Source organism: Lygodium microphyllum, chromosome 16 (assembly GCF_053477565.2).
Source record: "Lygodium microphyllum isolate KBCC chromosome 16, Lygodium_microphyllum_v1.1.10, whole genome shotgun sequence".
NCBI classification, from domain to species: domain Eukaryota; kingdom Viridiplantae; phylum Streptophyta; class Polypodiopsida; order Schizaeales; family Lygodiaceae; genus Lygodium; species Lygodium microphyllum.
Genome location: NC_141150.1, coordinates 77,551,956 through 77,569,318, shown reverse-complemented (window position 1 = coordinate 77,569,318; position 17,363 = coordinate 77,551,956). Strand labels below are relative to the sequence as shown.

Sequence of the window (17,363 nt, the reverse complement as noted above, 5' to 3'; positions counted from 1 at the left end):
ACTCATGTTTCCACTTTATCAAAGAGGTGTATGTATGCTTTCTAATATTGGTTACACATCATATGAATTGTAAGACCTTTTAAACATGGTTTTTGTTCATGTTGTAAGGGTAAGTATAGACACTACCTTTGAAAAAAAATGAGGTAAGACCATCCAATATATACTTCATTATGTGTATACTATGCATATACATTAATGTGTCTGCAAAAATCCTCCAAGACAAGAAGAAAAGAAACCATAACTAAGGCTATACAACAATAATTATCTATTCAACTAAAGATTGAAAAACCATTAGAAATCTATATCCCGTGGAAAGATGAAGAAAATGTTAGTGCTACCACTCCTTTTATCGACAAAATGAACACCCAGATCAATGTTGCTATGTAAGAGGCCAATGGTACAATAAGGGGGTTACTATTTTCCAACACCTAGAATCTCTTGAACCAAAGGACAAGAGTTACCTTTAGTTAAGGGGGTCCTTCAAGACTTTTGTCAAGAAGTCAAAAAAGCTCCAAACTATGAAAAAAGAAGGTAGAAAGGTAAGAAGAGAGAATATCTTCACTTTCCAAGTCCCTCGTTCACTCTCACTATCTCACTCTCCCGCACTCCCAAAAAGATGCACAAGTGGATAATATGGAAGCAAGGAGAAGGGTTGCTCTCAAAATTTCACACACGAGAATGATCTTTCCATTCATTTTTTTGGCTTTTATACATGGAGTTAAAACTTATTCTTTCCTCTTGATGTTGGGCACTCTATCCTCTTTCAAGGTTTTTGGGTCCTAAACAAGATCCAGTCCCTTGGCATTTACAAATAGATTGCCAATTTACTAGAGTATGAAAGAAGGAAATGTCTTTTGATATACATTCACTTTGCTCCCAAAATAGCATTGGAACTATTACAATATCTAAATAGCTTATAGAGATGTATTTGGATTCTTAGTATCTTAGACAAAAGTTGGGATTTTAGGTTAATTCTTAAGTTTATGTATTGGTTTTTATGTCTTTAGTGTCCTTTCGATAAGTTTAAGAAAATTATTATTTAAAGTTAAATGAAGGGCCATTGTGTAAGCTTTGTTAGGGAAAACATTATTAAGGTATTTTCGCATTGTGAAAGGCCAAACCTATGGGGAACCAGTCTTGGGTATACTACCAAATCGTCGTAGGAAGTTGCAAATGGCCATTGTATCGGGCACTTTCTTTGGAAGTACCTCATAGTTCCCTTCTTAAATAGGTAGTATAGCATGCAACATGTTTTTTTATCATACTTATTGCTTGGCCAATAGATAAAGAAAAATATCTCATGCTAGAGACAAGCATTAGCTTTTGGCCTTAGGTAAGTGCCATTGCATATGAAGTTTATTGGCTTTTTGACTCCATATTGTATGGTGGATCTTCCAATTAGTTGGAGATCTCCTTTCAAATTGCACATATGGCTTTCATCGAATGCAACTTTCTATATGATTGAATAGAACATATCACCCTTGCAGTAGGTAGCATGCTTCAACTTCCATGAAAGACATTAAACATTAGGGATGTCATGATATTGTCTTTGGAGGAGTGATAGTAATTATTGATGAAGAGATTGGAGGACATTGTGTAATGCTTAGTAGTTTGGTGATTCTGGTTGTTGTTTAGTGACACTATTTGTGGCATTGTTGATGTTAGTAGACTTGAATGGTTATCTCCTTTATTGGATAAACTTGAATGGGCATTGGAGTTGGGGTTGTAGATTGTCATAGAGGATGAAATAATTTCTATTGAAGGATAGATGATGGTTCAAGGGTCTTTGCATCTTTCATATCTATAATGAAGACCTCACGTGCATTTTCTCCTAGGAAAAGTACTACTCGTCTTTTTAGTGTAGAAGACACATATCATTGATTTAGGGGATGGGTCAAACTCCAAGAAAGCACGGACCATTTTCTCAACTTGAGGATCTAGACTATGTATAGGTCATTATGCAAATATTATGTGAGTATATGTGCGTACTTAGGTATTACTTGTATAGAAGATAGCTCCATTAATTCTTACTGGTAAGAAAGTTAATTAAGCAAGGAAACTTGGTGGATGAGGATGGGAAAATTTATCATTTTTTGTCGAGGAAAAGTACTTGTAGAAAATTATAGGAAACCATGGTTGGCTAGTTGGATAGCAGTGTAGGACGGGGTCTCCAACAATGATTGCAATTATGTGTCACAATTGTAACTATTGCTCTCTTCCTTGAGAACCCTTTTTGCCTTACTTTTGTGATTGAGCTAATGCCACTAGGTTTTGACAAGTAGAGAGAGGAAAGTGCAAGTGAATCAAGGTGATAGGTCAAGTGGAGCTCCCTATGTATGACTTGCCCTTGATGTCCCTGAGTACATGTGGGGAAATTGGAAGAGGGGCTACGGGGTTAGAGATTGAGCTAGCTAATCAAGGCCATCAACATACCTAAGTTGAGGGGGCTAGGTGTTGAAAGGTGAAAAGGATTGAGCAAGAGAGCACGGAGGTGAGAGCTATGGCGGATGGAGCAAAAGCAAGAAAGAGAGACTCCAAATGTGGGAACTCCAACGGTCACAATGTGTGATCGGCCTTTACTTTATTCAAATGTCACTGAAAGAATAAAGAATGAAGTGATAGTGATGGACGCCCATTGCCTATAGTGTGTAGGTGCGAGTACTATCAATGTAGTAATATACAGGCGGCTAGGCGGAGGCGCCTTTACCCCCAACAACCTCCCACTTAAAGGCGAATCTGCCTCAGAGAGAAGTGAGAATAAAAAAAGATAATACAACATGTCAATAGATACAAGAGGATGAGGAAAGATGTCATCTCATCCAACGCCCATCAACTTCCTAAAGAAGGAAAATCACTCTGTAGAGAGGCTTTTCTGAGTAAGTTTGCAAGATTTTGGTCTATTGAGATATTGACAAGGTCAACAGACTTGTCCTCTCAACGACCCCACAAATGAAGTGATACCTCACCTCAATCTATTTTGTCTTCTCATGGAAGACCGAAATCTTGGCTGATTGGATAACACTCATAGAATTTGAATGTTGTGTAGGGATAGCATCTGCAATACTAAGGTTAGTAATGACCAAACGGCCAAACCAAATGGCCTCCTTGCAAGCCTTACTACCTGCAACATGCTCGACCTCTGTATAGTAGAAAGGGCCATGTATTTCTGCACCCTGGACATTAATGAAATAGCACCTCTAGCAAAAGTGAACACATAGCCAAAGGTGGATTTCCTACTATCTGCATGTCCTACATAGTCAGAGTAAGTGTATCCCATGACTCCTATATCTTGGCTGCCATAACATGTGCACATATCATCAGTGCCCTTCAGGTACCTCATGATACCCTTCACAGCATTCCAATGCCTCTTGCCAAGTGTAGCCATATAACGTGCCACAACACCAATTGCAAAAGCAATATCTCAATAAGTGGTTATCGTGGCATACATAAGACCTGCCCATTGCAAATGCATAGGGAATCTTGGCCATCTTGGTCCTCAGCTTTACATCCTATATACGAAAGTGCTCAAGGACTATATGAATGTACTCTCTCTGTAATAGATAGAGTAGTCCTTGATGCCTATCACACGTAATGCGCATACCAAGAATATGAAAGGCCTGTCCCACATCTTTCATCTCAAATTTCTTCTTAAGCTAAGCCTTAAGAGCATCTAGCTCATCATGAGCTTTCCCTACCAAAAGCATGTCATCCACATAGAGTACTAAAATCAATAAAGATCCATCACAGGCTTTCTTCGTGTACAAGCACGGATCCATAGCACTACAGCTGTAGGCCTATGATTGCATAAACACATCGAACTTATGATACCATTCCCTAGGGGCTTGCTTCAAGCCAGAAAGACTTTTCCTCAATCTGCACACTAGGTGTTCCTTGCCAAGCTCTACAAAGTCCTTAGGCTGCTCCATGTAAATCTCATCATGCAATTCCCCATGTAAGAATGCCATCTTGAGATCCATTTGATACAAGTTTTAGTTAAGATGTGCAACCAAAGCCAAAACCAAGCATAGGGTGGTCATCTTAACCACAGGAGAGAAGACCTCATCAAAGTCAACACCATGTTCCTACTTGAAATCCTTTGCTACCAATCTATCCTTGTATGCTGGCTTGGGGTGTCCAGGGGTACTTTTCAACTTGTACACCCACTTTTATAGCCGAGCTTTCTTGCCACTAGGCAAGGAAACCAAATCCCAAGTATGATTCTTATGTAATGAGTCTATCTCAGACTGCATAGCCTTCTCCCAGGAGTGGCTATCACCCCTGCGCATAGCTTCATCATAGGTGAGAGGATCTCCTGCATTTGTAACCAAGACATAGTGTATAGAGGGCTCAAAGCGGTTAGGAGGGCATCTACCTCTAATAGAATGCCTCACTGCAAGCTGTGCTGCTTGTCCAACATCATGTTTAACATCCTAGCCATGAGTACCAACTGCTACAACTGGCTATATGGGAGCATGCAGCTCCTCCTAAAAGATAACCCTGTGTATCTCCACTATCTTCTTAGTCTACCTATGCATTTTGTCCTCATGGAACACAACATCATGGTTGCAAATGACTTTTCATGCCTACGGATCCTAGAGATGATATCCCATCTTACCTACATCTCCATAGCCAAGGAATATACATTTCACACTTTTAGGATCCAGCTTATTGCGCTTGTCCTTGGGCACGTTGCAAAATGTCAAGATTGTGGGAGAGAAGGAAGGAGTCTCACTTGTAGCTTTCTTGCTTGCACAATGGGGGAATACACACAAGGGTGGAGGCTGAAAACAGTTTTCCTCTTCTTAGTTGTGTAAGCCAAAAAGAACTCTCGTACAAAGAAATAGAAGAACCCTATATATGGGTCTCAAACCAAACTCAACTAACTAAGGTGGCATACTAACCGAACCACGAACTAGAGTAGATAAGGATAGCTGTCATCTAGCTATTATTCATGGGCGGTGTACCAACCGCATCTGCAACTAACAAGTCGGTGACATAAATGCACAACGGTCACCCTGGCATATCACGAGTGGAGCTCGATATCTCAACACAAAATACCCCACATCCAGAGACATGCAAATGAGTATAAGAGGGAGGCTTTTCTGTCCATACCTCCTCTGCAACCTGGAAGTCAATGCCACTGCAAGGCAATCTATTAATGATATGCATTGCAGTCATAACTTCCTCAACCCAAAAATGATGTGGTAAGCCTGCATGATTAAGCATATTGCATACCCTCTCCTAAATAGTCCTATTCATGCACTCATCCATACCATTCTAGGAAGGGGTATAAGGGGCGATCAAGTAACACTTAATACCCCGCTCATCACAAAACTGCTCAAAGGCACGCGAGACATACTCACCCCCATTATCTATCCTTAGGCATTTCATCCTATGCCTAGATTGGTTCTTGGCTAAAGCAAGCCAACACTAAAATAGTACCAAGACATCAAATTTATGCTTTAAGTGATAAGTCCAAACCTTACATAAAAAGTCTTCAATAAATGTAACGAAGTACTTCGCACCCCCTAGTGACTGACAAGGCATGGGTCCACAAACATTAGAATGCACAAGAGCCAATGGCTCATCCATGCGTGACATACCAGACTTCTTATACAAGTTCCTAGTCTACCTGCCATATAAGCAACGATTACATGACACAAAGTCAAAAGAGTCAAAATGCTAGATATATTGCAAAGCACGAAGCATTTTCATTCCTTTAAGAGACATATACCCCAAATGAGCATGCTAAAGAGATCCATGTGGGATAGAACCCATTGCCAAAACATGATCAAGAGTAGAACCAAATATAACCAAGGGGTAGAGGCTACCAGACTTGGCACCTCTTACAAGTACAAACTTGCCACGAGTAATTTTCCATGCAAAGTCTCCAAAAGACACATGATATCCTACATCATCAAGCTGTCCACTGCGGGTCAATGCAAGTACATGGCGTACATTATGCATAAGAAAAGTGTTGTCAAAGGGAAACTGCAGCATAACATCACATGTGCCCACCACAATATCAAGAGACCTATCATCATAAAGACACGCAGAACCAGAAACAGTGCGGTATGTATGAAACTAGTCTCTACAGGGTGTCACATGAAAGGATGCACCCGAGTCTAAAAGCCAACGCTGGGCATACATAGAGTGAGTCTGTGAGGCATCACATGAAGAAGCTGTAAGAATATAATCTCCATCAGAGTCCTTAAGCTGCATAACATTAATTTCCTCAATCTTAACACTAGACTTTGCATGTACAATACTGTAAGAATATAATCTCCATCAGAGTCCTTGAGCTGCATAACATTAATTTCCTCAATCTTAACACTAGACTTTGCATGTACAATACTGCGATCAGAGGACTTCTCTTGCACTTTCTCTTTCCCCTTTTCCTTGCGCCTTTCATTGCGTAGTTCATGACATTGTGGCCTAATGTGACCCTTTTTCCCGTAATGATGGCATGTAACATTTACATTCCTACCATGGGATTTGCTACATGATTTTCCACGAGACTTGGAGTGGGATCTCTGAGAATCCCATCCACAGCGCCACGGCCACCACTGCCATTCTTTCCATTTCCATCATTCCTACCTCTAATTGTCAATGCATGAGAGACACATGAGGCATCCAAATCCTTTATGTTTATCTCTTCATGAAGAAGAGCACTCTCAACATCAGATAGCTTAAGTGTAGCACAAAGAGGCACACAAAGCAGTACGAAAGATATCCCAAGAGTCCTTAAGAGTGCCAAGCAAGAACAAGGGAGTCACATCCTCCTTAAAATCAATGCCCTGTGAAACCAAATGTTTTAGGATAGCATGGAACTGGCTCAAATGAGCAGACATAGTCACATTCTCCTTCATGCAGAGATCCATAAGCTATTTTAACCAGTACATCTGGGAAGCAAGACTTTTCTTGTCATACAAGTTCTTAATTTTCTCCCAAAGATCCCATGCACTCTGTGATTCCTCAGCTACATTGTAGTTTACATGTTTTGTGAGAGATAATATGATAGTGTACTTGCACAATTCATCAAGCTCAAGCCATTGATCATCAAGCATCGTTGTGGGCTACTACCCACCCAATCTCATTGGCTTAACCTGTGATTTTTGCACCAACACTTGTCATATTTGGCTTTTTCAATCGCTATAGTTTGTACCATCCAACTTAATGATGTTGAATATAGCATTATTAGCGGAAGAACTAGCCATAATGCAAGTTGAAAACAGTGCATACAATCAAAACAACTTGTTGTATATTGCTGTAAATAGCCCAAAACCACGAGCAAACCAAGACAAAATGGTGAAGTACAAGTGATCAATGATGATGCCCACCAACTACTATCAATAGTACATCAAAATGACATGATTCAACCCAATAAATACATAACAATCTATATAAAACAGTTTGTTGTAATAAATGACAGCAGTGAGTAAATGAGAGCAAATAGTGAGCTAATAGAGATCCAATGACAATAGTGACTGCCAAGTCCAACCTTGCATCAAGCGGGCATAACAAAGGCACTATGACAATTAATGAATATGAGCCAAACACCCAAATGTGTCAGGAGAGTCCATTAGTACAACTGATACATCCACTGAGTAATAAAAGCAAGATGTACACACCACTGGCAAGACTTGATAAAGGTTGGTGTATGCTCAATGAAGATGGATCAAATCAGCTCATAAGCATCCACCAAGAACAGACATGGAAGCATCTACCAAGCAAATATCATAGTCAAGGACGTGTAAGAGATCCCAGTCTCAAATCTCAAGTAATAGCTCAAATGCATAACCCGCAAGCTCTGGGTAAATCCAAGACCATAAGCATAAAGCTCCCATTGGCACAAAAGTCGATGGCAAATGAGCAACCAAGCTCAGAGATAGCATGTAAATGCAAGACATCATATAGCCAAGACTATACATCATGAGAGCACCAAGAGCATGTAAGTGGTTAAGCATATTATATCATCCAAGTACATCATGTACAAACCCAAGTCAATCTCTAACAAGCTAAGAAACATCCAAAAGAGGTTCCAAAGTATCCAAGTATACGCCCAATTAAAGCTCCAAGTGGCAAAGAAGCTCAAACACTGTAAGTAGCATGCATCACTGACATATGTTTCAAAGCATGTACCAATGGGTCATGCATAGACCATGGGTATAACCTTTGTCACAAAGCATGCCAGTGTAGACTAATGTCAAGTAAGTCCCAACCAATATAGAGCTCAAACGAGGCTCGAAATACATTCTGAAACCATTCAAGACATTTTCCAACCTCCATTTTCATCCAAATAGTCATAACAAGCATCCAGGAAGCACCCGAGACCAACAGGCATAACATAACCTGAGTTAAATAGCTTCAGCCCTACTCTTTTACATTAGTAAATTCACTATCAAACTAAGCATAAACAAGGCCAAAATCACCACCAAATCAATGGTGTATCATATGCATAGCTTCCCATAACATCTAGGCATGATTCTGGCACCAAATGGCATCAATAGCTAGTACTAAGCAAGCATAAACATCAAATGCTAATGTAGCACTATTTGGGGCTGCCTATGGACTGTTATGACAGTCTTGGACTAAACTATATCAAACCCAAATGTCAATGCCAAGCTCAAGCCTTCAATGGAATGGTTGAAGAATGCTCCTATTCCTCAAATGAGACCTTTGTGTAGTGCCAATGGCCCGAAGAGGTGCTGGAGATGAAGGCCACATTTTTGACAGGTTGAGAAAATGGTGCAACCTATTGAAATCACATTTTTGATGTTGCTGAGGGATATGGGCACTATTTGATGGTTAGGGAGCTTCTATGGCTCCCAAAGAAGCTTCCCAAGAGGCCTCAATAGCCATAGGGGAGAGAGAGAGAGAGAGAGAGAGAGAGAGAGAGAGAGAGAGAGAGAGAGAGAGAGAGAGAGAGAGAGAGAGAGAGAGAGAGAGAGAGAGAGAGAGAGAGAGAGAGAGAGAGAGAGAGAGAGAGAGAGAGAGAGAGATCAGTTCCAAACCTTCATGGGCTAAGCCATGGCTGCCCTATTCTTCAAACCCCGCAAACTGAAAGATAAAGAGTGGAATGAGAGCTCCAATACCTATAGATGAATGCCATGAGGTTGCCCAAGAAGGCCCAATGCTTGCCTGAGAAGAATGAGATTGATCGGAAGCTCGAAAGGTGTGGCTATGGCTCCCAACAGTGAAGACAACAATGACATCAAAGAACTAAGCTTTGATACCAATTGAAAGGTGAGAAGGATTGAGCAAGAGAGCACGAAGGTGAGAGCTATGGCAGATGGATCAAGAGCAAGAAAGAGAGAGACTCCACCAAATGTTGGAACTCCAACAGTCACAATGTGTGACCGGCCTTCCCTTTATTCAAATATCACTAAAAGAATAAAGAATGAAATGAAAGTGATGGGCGCCTGCCGCTTGTAGTGTGTAGGTGTGGGTATTGTCAGTGTAGTAATACACGGGCAGCTAGGGGAGGCGCCTTTACCCCCCAACAAGTGCAATGCAATGCCCATGGGTGCATATCTATTCCTTTTCTTTTCCCCTTGTTTTTGAGTACATATATAGAGTGCTATAATAATGAGCCTTCCAACCTTACAAGAATAAATAGAAAATATTACAGAATATAAGATTGATCATGATGATAATCCTTGCTCTAGGTGTAGAACAAGAATTAAGCCTAAACAATTGAAGTGCAAGACTTGTTGTTGGAGCAATTGATGTCAAAGAAGAACCTTAATTCTTGATCAGGAATGGAATTTTTGGAGAAACCTACACATCCTTCTAAGGAAGTTGAGAGTCCTTGAGGCATGAGTCAAGGTACATCTTGCGTGAAAAGCTTTAGGGCCTTGACATTGATTGTTCTTACTTCTCTTTAAGGGTGGTTGAGGCTTCTAAGTGTGTTTGTGTCTTTAATGTCTTTGTGCTTGTTTGTGAGCTCTTCTAAGTAATTGTTTGCTATTCAAAGTCTTCCTAAGCTTGAATCTCTAATGCCTATCACCTATTTTGGTCATGCATTCACTTGATGAAACTTGAGAGCAACATGTAGTAGATTCTAGTTTTAAAAGCATTAATTTTTTTGAAATTTTCATCACCTTACCTATTGACTCGTAACTCGTAACTCGTAAGGCACTTCACTACCAATCAACTCTCATTTTTCACCTTACACTACATGGCTCAATAATCAATCCCAAAAAGGAAAAAATGGTACACGAGCTACAAAGACCCCAATCAATGGATGGGAAATTCGAGCTTCAAACTAATTGGACATGGGCAAGTACCTAGGTACTTAGGATGCTCATTAGGGGTAGGCATCACCATGAAGAAAATATCAATTTGGATGGAGGATAAGGTGTAATAGAAGCTCATGCTCCACCACCAAGACCCACAACCTCGATGCCTGATTGAGTATCCTCCTCCCTCGTGCACATTTGTAGCTCCATGATTCGTGATGTGAGCTCGAGCAACCTCAATCCCTCTCCTTCAAGCTCCATCCTCCATAGCCGCGCAAGAGAAGAGAAGAGAAGAATTAGAGATGAGATGATGGAGAGCTTCTTCTCCAAGATCCCTCACCCTCACACGCTCACACACACACTCCCTCACACTCTCACACTCCCTCTCTCCCTCACTCAAGCATAAGCAAGAATGTAAGAAGAAGAAGAAGAGGTTTTGCCACACACCAAAGAATGAGCTTCTCATTCACTTTTTGAGTTTATATACAAAACCCTAATCCCTTTTGGGTAGTCATCCCCTTTTTTATATGGCCGCGGTCATGGCCTTGGGTCCTCTTTCCTATTATCATCCTAGCTTCTTAGCTTCTTTTCTACCGCCTATCTGTCCTTACAATTTGCACAGGAGGGAGGCCTAGTGCTCTTTTACAAAAGTTTTAGGGGTGCCTTGTATTTAAAAATGCGCCTTTGCCTTTGTCTTAGCTTTTGAGGCTGCCCTTGCACTTTCGACCATCATCTCCTAGGCTCTTGTCTCTAGCCTCACTCTCATCAGTGACTAGGTCCCAATTATACATCAAGTTTAGGTCGTGCACCTTAGCCCACTTCCACTTAGGTTCGTTCATGAGATCCTTGAGAGGTTTCAAGTTAGCGACAAGGTTGCCGACTAAGTTGCCAGTCATGTACTCGAAGACCTCATGGAGTTCTAGCTTATTGCTAGGGATATGGAACGTGATAGGTTTGGATCGGTGGCAAGAGCTTCCAGCCATCATGCAGAGGCATTGTAGGCTCCTTCTTGGGCATTCTCACTTAGGATTCTCAATTACCCATCTAAGTTTTAGGGTCTTCTCCTATTGATGTGTTCATTCAATTTCTTAAGTCTGAATGAGCTCCTTGTTATTTGCAGACAATCCTCAATTTACCATCACTCTGTGTGTGTGTGTGTGTGTGTGTGTGTGTGTGTGTGTGCACTCTTTTCCGTGCACTATGCAAAATCAGGCCTTCATCTTTTCTTTAGGTGCACTTAAAGTGTCAAAAAATAAATTAGGGTGCAATGCAGAATGGTAAATGCAGCTTCAACACTCCCGTCTACGTTCTCAACCTGATAGGGCTTTAACCTCAGTCTCGTTGAATGCTCTCACTAGTCTCTAGGGTCTGGGCTACGTCTTTCCACTCAGTCAAGGTCTAATTGAGGGTCTACAGCAGCAAAGCAGGTGACTGCTAGCAAGTTGGCTAGCGTCATTGCAAAATCCGCAATTCATTGGTTCTCTCGTTTCTCGCACTAGAAAGGTGTTATGTTCATCTGTATTGCTCTCAGCGGTTCGTATAACTATGGTCCAGGTCAGTCAGGGTCTACAGATGTCAAATCTAACAAATTCTAGGTTCGGCCCAGCTAGTCCAAATTGCAGGGTTCGAGTGTTAGATTCGGCTCATCCTAGTGGCCTAGGGTCGAATGATATCAGGGCCGAATTTGAGGGTTGGGTGTTTGAGGGCCAAAAGTAAGAACGTTCAAATGCCATGTGGCAAGGTGGGTCGAATACCCGATTGTATGAATCGACCAGGCCGAATATTATGGTCTGAGTGGTTAGGCCGCGAATGTAAGTTAGGTTGAATCAGCCAAGCCAAATGGCCGAGTGAGGTGTCCAAATGTGGCTGTGCCGACGAATGACCAAGTGGACATGTTCGAGTAGAGTTGGGCTGAGTGGGCCGAATGTGAGCGGTCGAGGGCCAATTCTAAGGCTTGGCCTAAAGTGGTCATCCGAATCTAGGAGTGTCCAAATTCCAAGAATCGGACATTCAAGTGTCTGATTTTGGAAATTGGACCCCTATGGACCGTGTCCAATTCTACTGGCACGCAAACAACATCAATAAAAAATCACTTTGTGGCAACGATTTTGGCCACACCCACAAGCAAGGTTATCCAAAATGCAAGGGTAGATTAACATGAAGGTTTCTACATACCTGATCCAAGTGGAAAACTCCTAGGAAAGCCATTGATTTGCCAAAAGCTCGAAGTCTCACTCTCGCTCTTAAGCTCTCTCTCTCTCTCTATATATATTGCAGAACTGAAAATGAGCTTTCCAACCCCCTTCATTGGGTCTTAAGCCCTTGTGCTAACCCCCAAGTGCTGCCTTGTTTAATGCTCATGCCTTGTCAATAGATTGCAAGCCCATTTTTTCCCCGGTTTTGCCTTGTTTTGGTCTATTTTACAGCAGAAACCCTAAAGCTTTTTCCCTCGATTTCTTAATCCTATCCTACTCTAAATGCAACAAAAATAAAAACACAAATATTGAAATGAATCCTCCTACTTTTCTACTCATCAGAAACCAAAATAGTTACTTGTTTTGAAGATTAAAAAGCCCAAATCTCCTATCTATCTCAAGCTTTAGTTCGGGAACGAAACCCTTACTTCGTCACTCAATTTGAGACACGCAAGTGCTCAAGTTTGAATCTGTTTATCCTGGCAATAGAACCAAAATGTAATAGGAGCTCACGCTCAACTGCCAAGACCCACGGACCACTTATTCTTTCAAGAATTTCAAGTAAGCACAAATGGCTATCTCTCACCTAGCCGATGCACCTTCAATCATACAAGGGCAAGCAACCTCAATCCCTCTCCTTCAAGCTCCATCCTCCATAGCCGCACGAGACAAGAGAAGAGAAGAGAATATAAGAAGAAGAGAGGAGATGATGGAGAGCTTCTTCTCCAAGATCCCTCACCCTCACACACTCACTCCCTCACTCAAGCACAAGCAAGAAGGCAAGAAGAAGAAGAAAAATAACTTTTGCCACATACCAAAGAATGAGCTTCTCATTCACTTTTTGAGTTTATACACAAAACCCTAATCCCTTTTGGGCAGTCATTTCTTTTTTTAAATGGCCGATAGGACCTCTTTCTTTCTATTGTCCTCCTAGTTTCCTAGCTTCTTTTCTACGGCCCATCTATCCTTACAATTTGCATAGAAGGGAGCCTAACGCTCTTTTACAAAAGTTTTAGGGGCACCTTGCATTTAAAAATGCGCTTTTTCCTTTGTCCTAGCTTTTGAGGCCACCCTTACGCTTTCAGCCTTTCCCTTTCTGTTTCTTCCTTTGTATCCGATTTCCTTTTGGGCCACTTCTTTCAACTCCCAACTTGCGCTTTTCCACTTTTTTCGCATTTTCTTGTGTTGAGGTTAACATAAGGTAATGTATAGAATCAAAAGATATAATAATGTGTCACTGAGTTTTGCACTTGGTGGTGATAAAGTTTACAACTTAAACCCCAAAGAACAAAGATGGCTAGATTAGGTACTAAACAAGAAGAAAGTTGACTAGCCCATTGTGCATTGGATCCATAAGGATAATATAACAAGATACACGAAATCCTTGGCTAGGGTAACCTATGGAATTGCGAAAAGAGGAAGGAGTTCTTTGAGAAGTCTCAAGTGCATGCTCAAAAAGTAATAACATATTTGAGGAAGTGCCACCCTAGAACCAAGATGAGAACCTAGAAGAAGAAGAGAATTGCAAGAGTATGAAAAGCCACTCCAACATCCAAATTGAATCTTGATGAGCAAACTCTCTACCAAAGATAGTTTAGGGAAGGCCTTGAAACCTATATGAAGAGAATGTGAGATGGCTACTTAAAGAAAAGCAAGAGTGGAAAGCTCCATACCCTAATGACTCACTTAAGACTTGGAAGAAGAGGCTTAAGAGGGTACTCTATGTTTTCGGTTGAACTTGTTGCTATGCAAGACCAATGACAATGACATTTTCCATTTGTTTGGAGATATCCTCAATTGAGGCCTCTATGGAAGACATTCCTAAAGGACATGGAGGTTGTAGGGTTCCATAGTCAACTTACTACGAAGTAGATGTTGTTGAGAGAGAGTGGAAGATGAACTAGGAGTTTGAGAAAATATAGAGCCTAATAAGGGTCCTCATTTAGAAGCACATTTGGTATACCAAACTATTGTAAGAGTAGGCCACATTAGAGGAGTGAAGGAGCTGAGAAGGAGATACTAACTTGTTTGGCTTCCTTGACCTTAGAGGGAACTACACTTCTCATGAGGACAATACAATCTAGCCACTAAGTTTTTGTAACAAGCCTTTTGTTTGAAGCAAGTCAAGCAATATGAAACTGTCACTATTCCCTGGTTTGGCTAAGTGTACTCCCCTCTATGGAGCTCTAAATCTTTTACAAACATTTCTTAATGTAGTCCTTTTTCTATGCATTAAAAGAATATCCGGTAGAGGGAAGTATACATTGTTACCTCTATCAAGTTGATATCTAATGGCACATTTCCTTTTGTGATGTCATGCGGTGATTTAGTACTCTCTTGTTGTGGTTCACTTTCTCTCTTCTCAATCTTGCTTCCTCTTAGATACTCGGTTGGGATCCAATGATGACTTTGCTCGTGCATGGATGAATATTCAAATGCAGCTTAACAGTCAAATTCAGCTTAGCAACCATGGTAAAACATGCAAGTTGTTCGACTCGTCCATGGAAGTGCTATTACGAAGGGCTGTGATGCAATTGGGACCTTTGCCCTTCACCCTAGGGAAACTCTTCACCCTAGGGGCAAGACTTTACCCTTTACCCTAGGTGCAAGAGTTTAGTCTTATGATAAGAGCCCACAATTGGAGCTTAACAAGAGGCAGAAAGAAACACGACTGTTGGTAATAGAGGGCTTGATACGAGTCTCCGTAGCAGAGCTCTTCCCTCATGATTGCGCTCCGGGGCACGGGGCTTTCCTGCAGAGGCTTGGGCGTCCTTGGCAGTGGTTTGATCATCAGCAGCATCGTCCACCATCATACACACAGAGCATCTTCACTGCAGTCATTGTCATCCCTGGGAACAGAGCGCAGAGGTGCAGCAGTCTCCGCATACTGCACATCAGCATCATCGGCGTCCTCTTCGCCGCCGTTCTGCTATGGATCGCCCCCTTCTTTCGATTACTCTGAGTATCTCCTCAATGGCTTCAACTGGAGAGAAGCTCCTACGTGCCCTGATTACACCGGACCCCTCTTCATCTGCCGTACCCCTGATGGCCGCGGCCGTGGCCTCTACGCCTCGCATGACGTCCCCGCTGGGAACATCCTCCTCATTAGCAACCCCTTCGCTGCTTCTTACAACGATGTCCATAGCACGAAGCTCTACAGTTTGATATGCTCCATCGCTAAGCAATACCCCGTGGCTCTCCGTCAGCTTTATTCCCTTGCAGAATATGGTGAGAACATCGATGTGCCGCCGATACAGCTGTTTGATCCCAATTATTCCAATGCATTTGATGAGGCACTGCACCCTCTCGAGTTTGACGAGTATCGGATCATGAATATAATGAATGTCAACTGCTTTCAGGGGGATCTTAGGGCATCAAAGAATGAACCGCCCGTCAGGCTTAGTGGACTCTGGTTGCTTCCTTCTTTTATCAATCATTCTTGTAGTCCAAATGCCAGCAGGCTGATGGTCGGAACGGCCATGCTTATTCTTGCGTCCCGTAGCATACATGCAAATGAAGAAATAACCATTGCCTACACTGACTGCCTTTTACCTGTCGACATGCGAGAAGAAGCCTTGGAATCTTTGGGGTGTGGATTTCACTGTGAGTGCAAGAGGTGTGTATTTGAGAGGTCTTTGCAGCTGCAGCTTCAAGATATTGGAGAGCGCTATCGACTGCTCTATGACAAAGCTGTAGATGAAGTCTATTCCATCATAACAGCAGATGGAAAATCACCTTCCCCTGCATGCCTGGAGCTTGCCAGTATCTATGACAGCTTAATAAAGAAAATACAGACACTGGAAACACTGGCAGTTCACGAAAGGCGCTGGATCCTGAGTGGTTACTCATTTGGTTTTCTAGGCCAGTGTCTTGTTGACTATTCAACTAACATGCCTCAGTTGCTTGATTTCTTGAACCCAACTTCGTCGGAGCTTGTAGAGGCGATGCGGTGCAGTGCTCCTGGTATGTTACGCACTTTGTCTTTTATAATGATTTTAGTCTCCATAGGGAAAAAGCAAGGTACGAATCCAGCTCTAGTCCAGCAATTGATTCAGCTGGCACAGGATGAATGCAACCGGGTGTATGGGGCACAAAAGGCCAATGTTACAGCAAAGTTAATGGAACAATCTTTAGATGCCATACCATTCTTTTAATTTGCTTCTCTGGTTCATTCCTTTGCAGACCCACTGTTCTGAGCTGTTTTCTACAGTAGCTGTGCACTTTGATTGCTGCAATGAATTGATTTGTTTTAGATCATGCAGGCCATTCAGTATTTGCATACTGGCTACCAAAATGGGTGGAAGGCATTTATTCTACATTCTACAGAATCTGCATCAAATAGCTTAGCACATTGAACTGTATTTCTTTGACTTTGTTCTATCAAGGTGGTACATTTATGTAACACGTTACAGCATGTGATCTTTTGAAGTCTTCTTTCACTGCATAGAGCTTGAGTTGTGGCTCTTGACTGTCGAGTTTCAAAAAGATCCATTAGATGCTGTTTTGGGTACCGATGATGTTTCACTAGGGCAAAATTCTGCTGTCAGGGGCTAGTAGTTTTGATGCAAGGGGCAAGGAGGGGTGTGCTTAAGAGAACATCAAACAGAATAACTGTTTGACACAAGTGCTTATGTCTCATGTGAGCTATCATTGAGTCATGCCTGTAATCCACCTCAAATTTTGGAGACTAAAATTAGAGGCAGAAATGTTTAGCAAGGTGGGAGATGTGGCTCAAGTGGCATGATGATCTTTTCTCAGTTTCATTATGTTTGTATCAAGTATTTAGTGTTTTAGATAGTTTGTAGTCATTTGTCTCACACAACTTGCAACTTTTGTTGTGTGCACACACGCATGTGTGCTCGTGTGTAGCAAATTGGCAATCTGTCTTCGTATTTTGCAACATGTCTTCATAATTGAGCTCCCATTC

At 41.7% G+C, this 17,363-nt stretch overlaps 1 protein-coding gene across 1 annotated transcript; it reads left to right on the top strand.

Annotated features, from left to right (window-relative positions):
* Nucleotides 1-15,065: 15,065 nt before the first annotated feature.
* Nucleotides 15,066-17,134, top strand: LOC148023007 (uncharacterized). The gene has a single exon (XM_087695987.1). It carries the CDS (start codon nucleotides 15,160-15,162, stop codon nucleotides 16,588-16,590), a length of 1,431 nt encoding a protein of 476 aa, XP_087552113.1. The 5' UTR covers nucleotides 15,066-15,159; the 3' UTR covers nucleotides 16,591-17,134.
* Nucleotides 17,135-17,363: the final 229 nt, after the last annotated feature.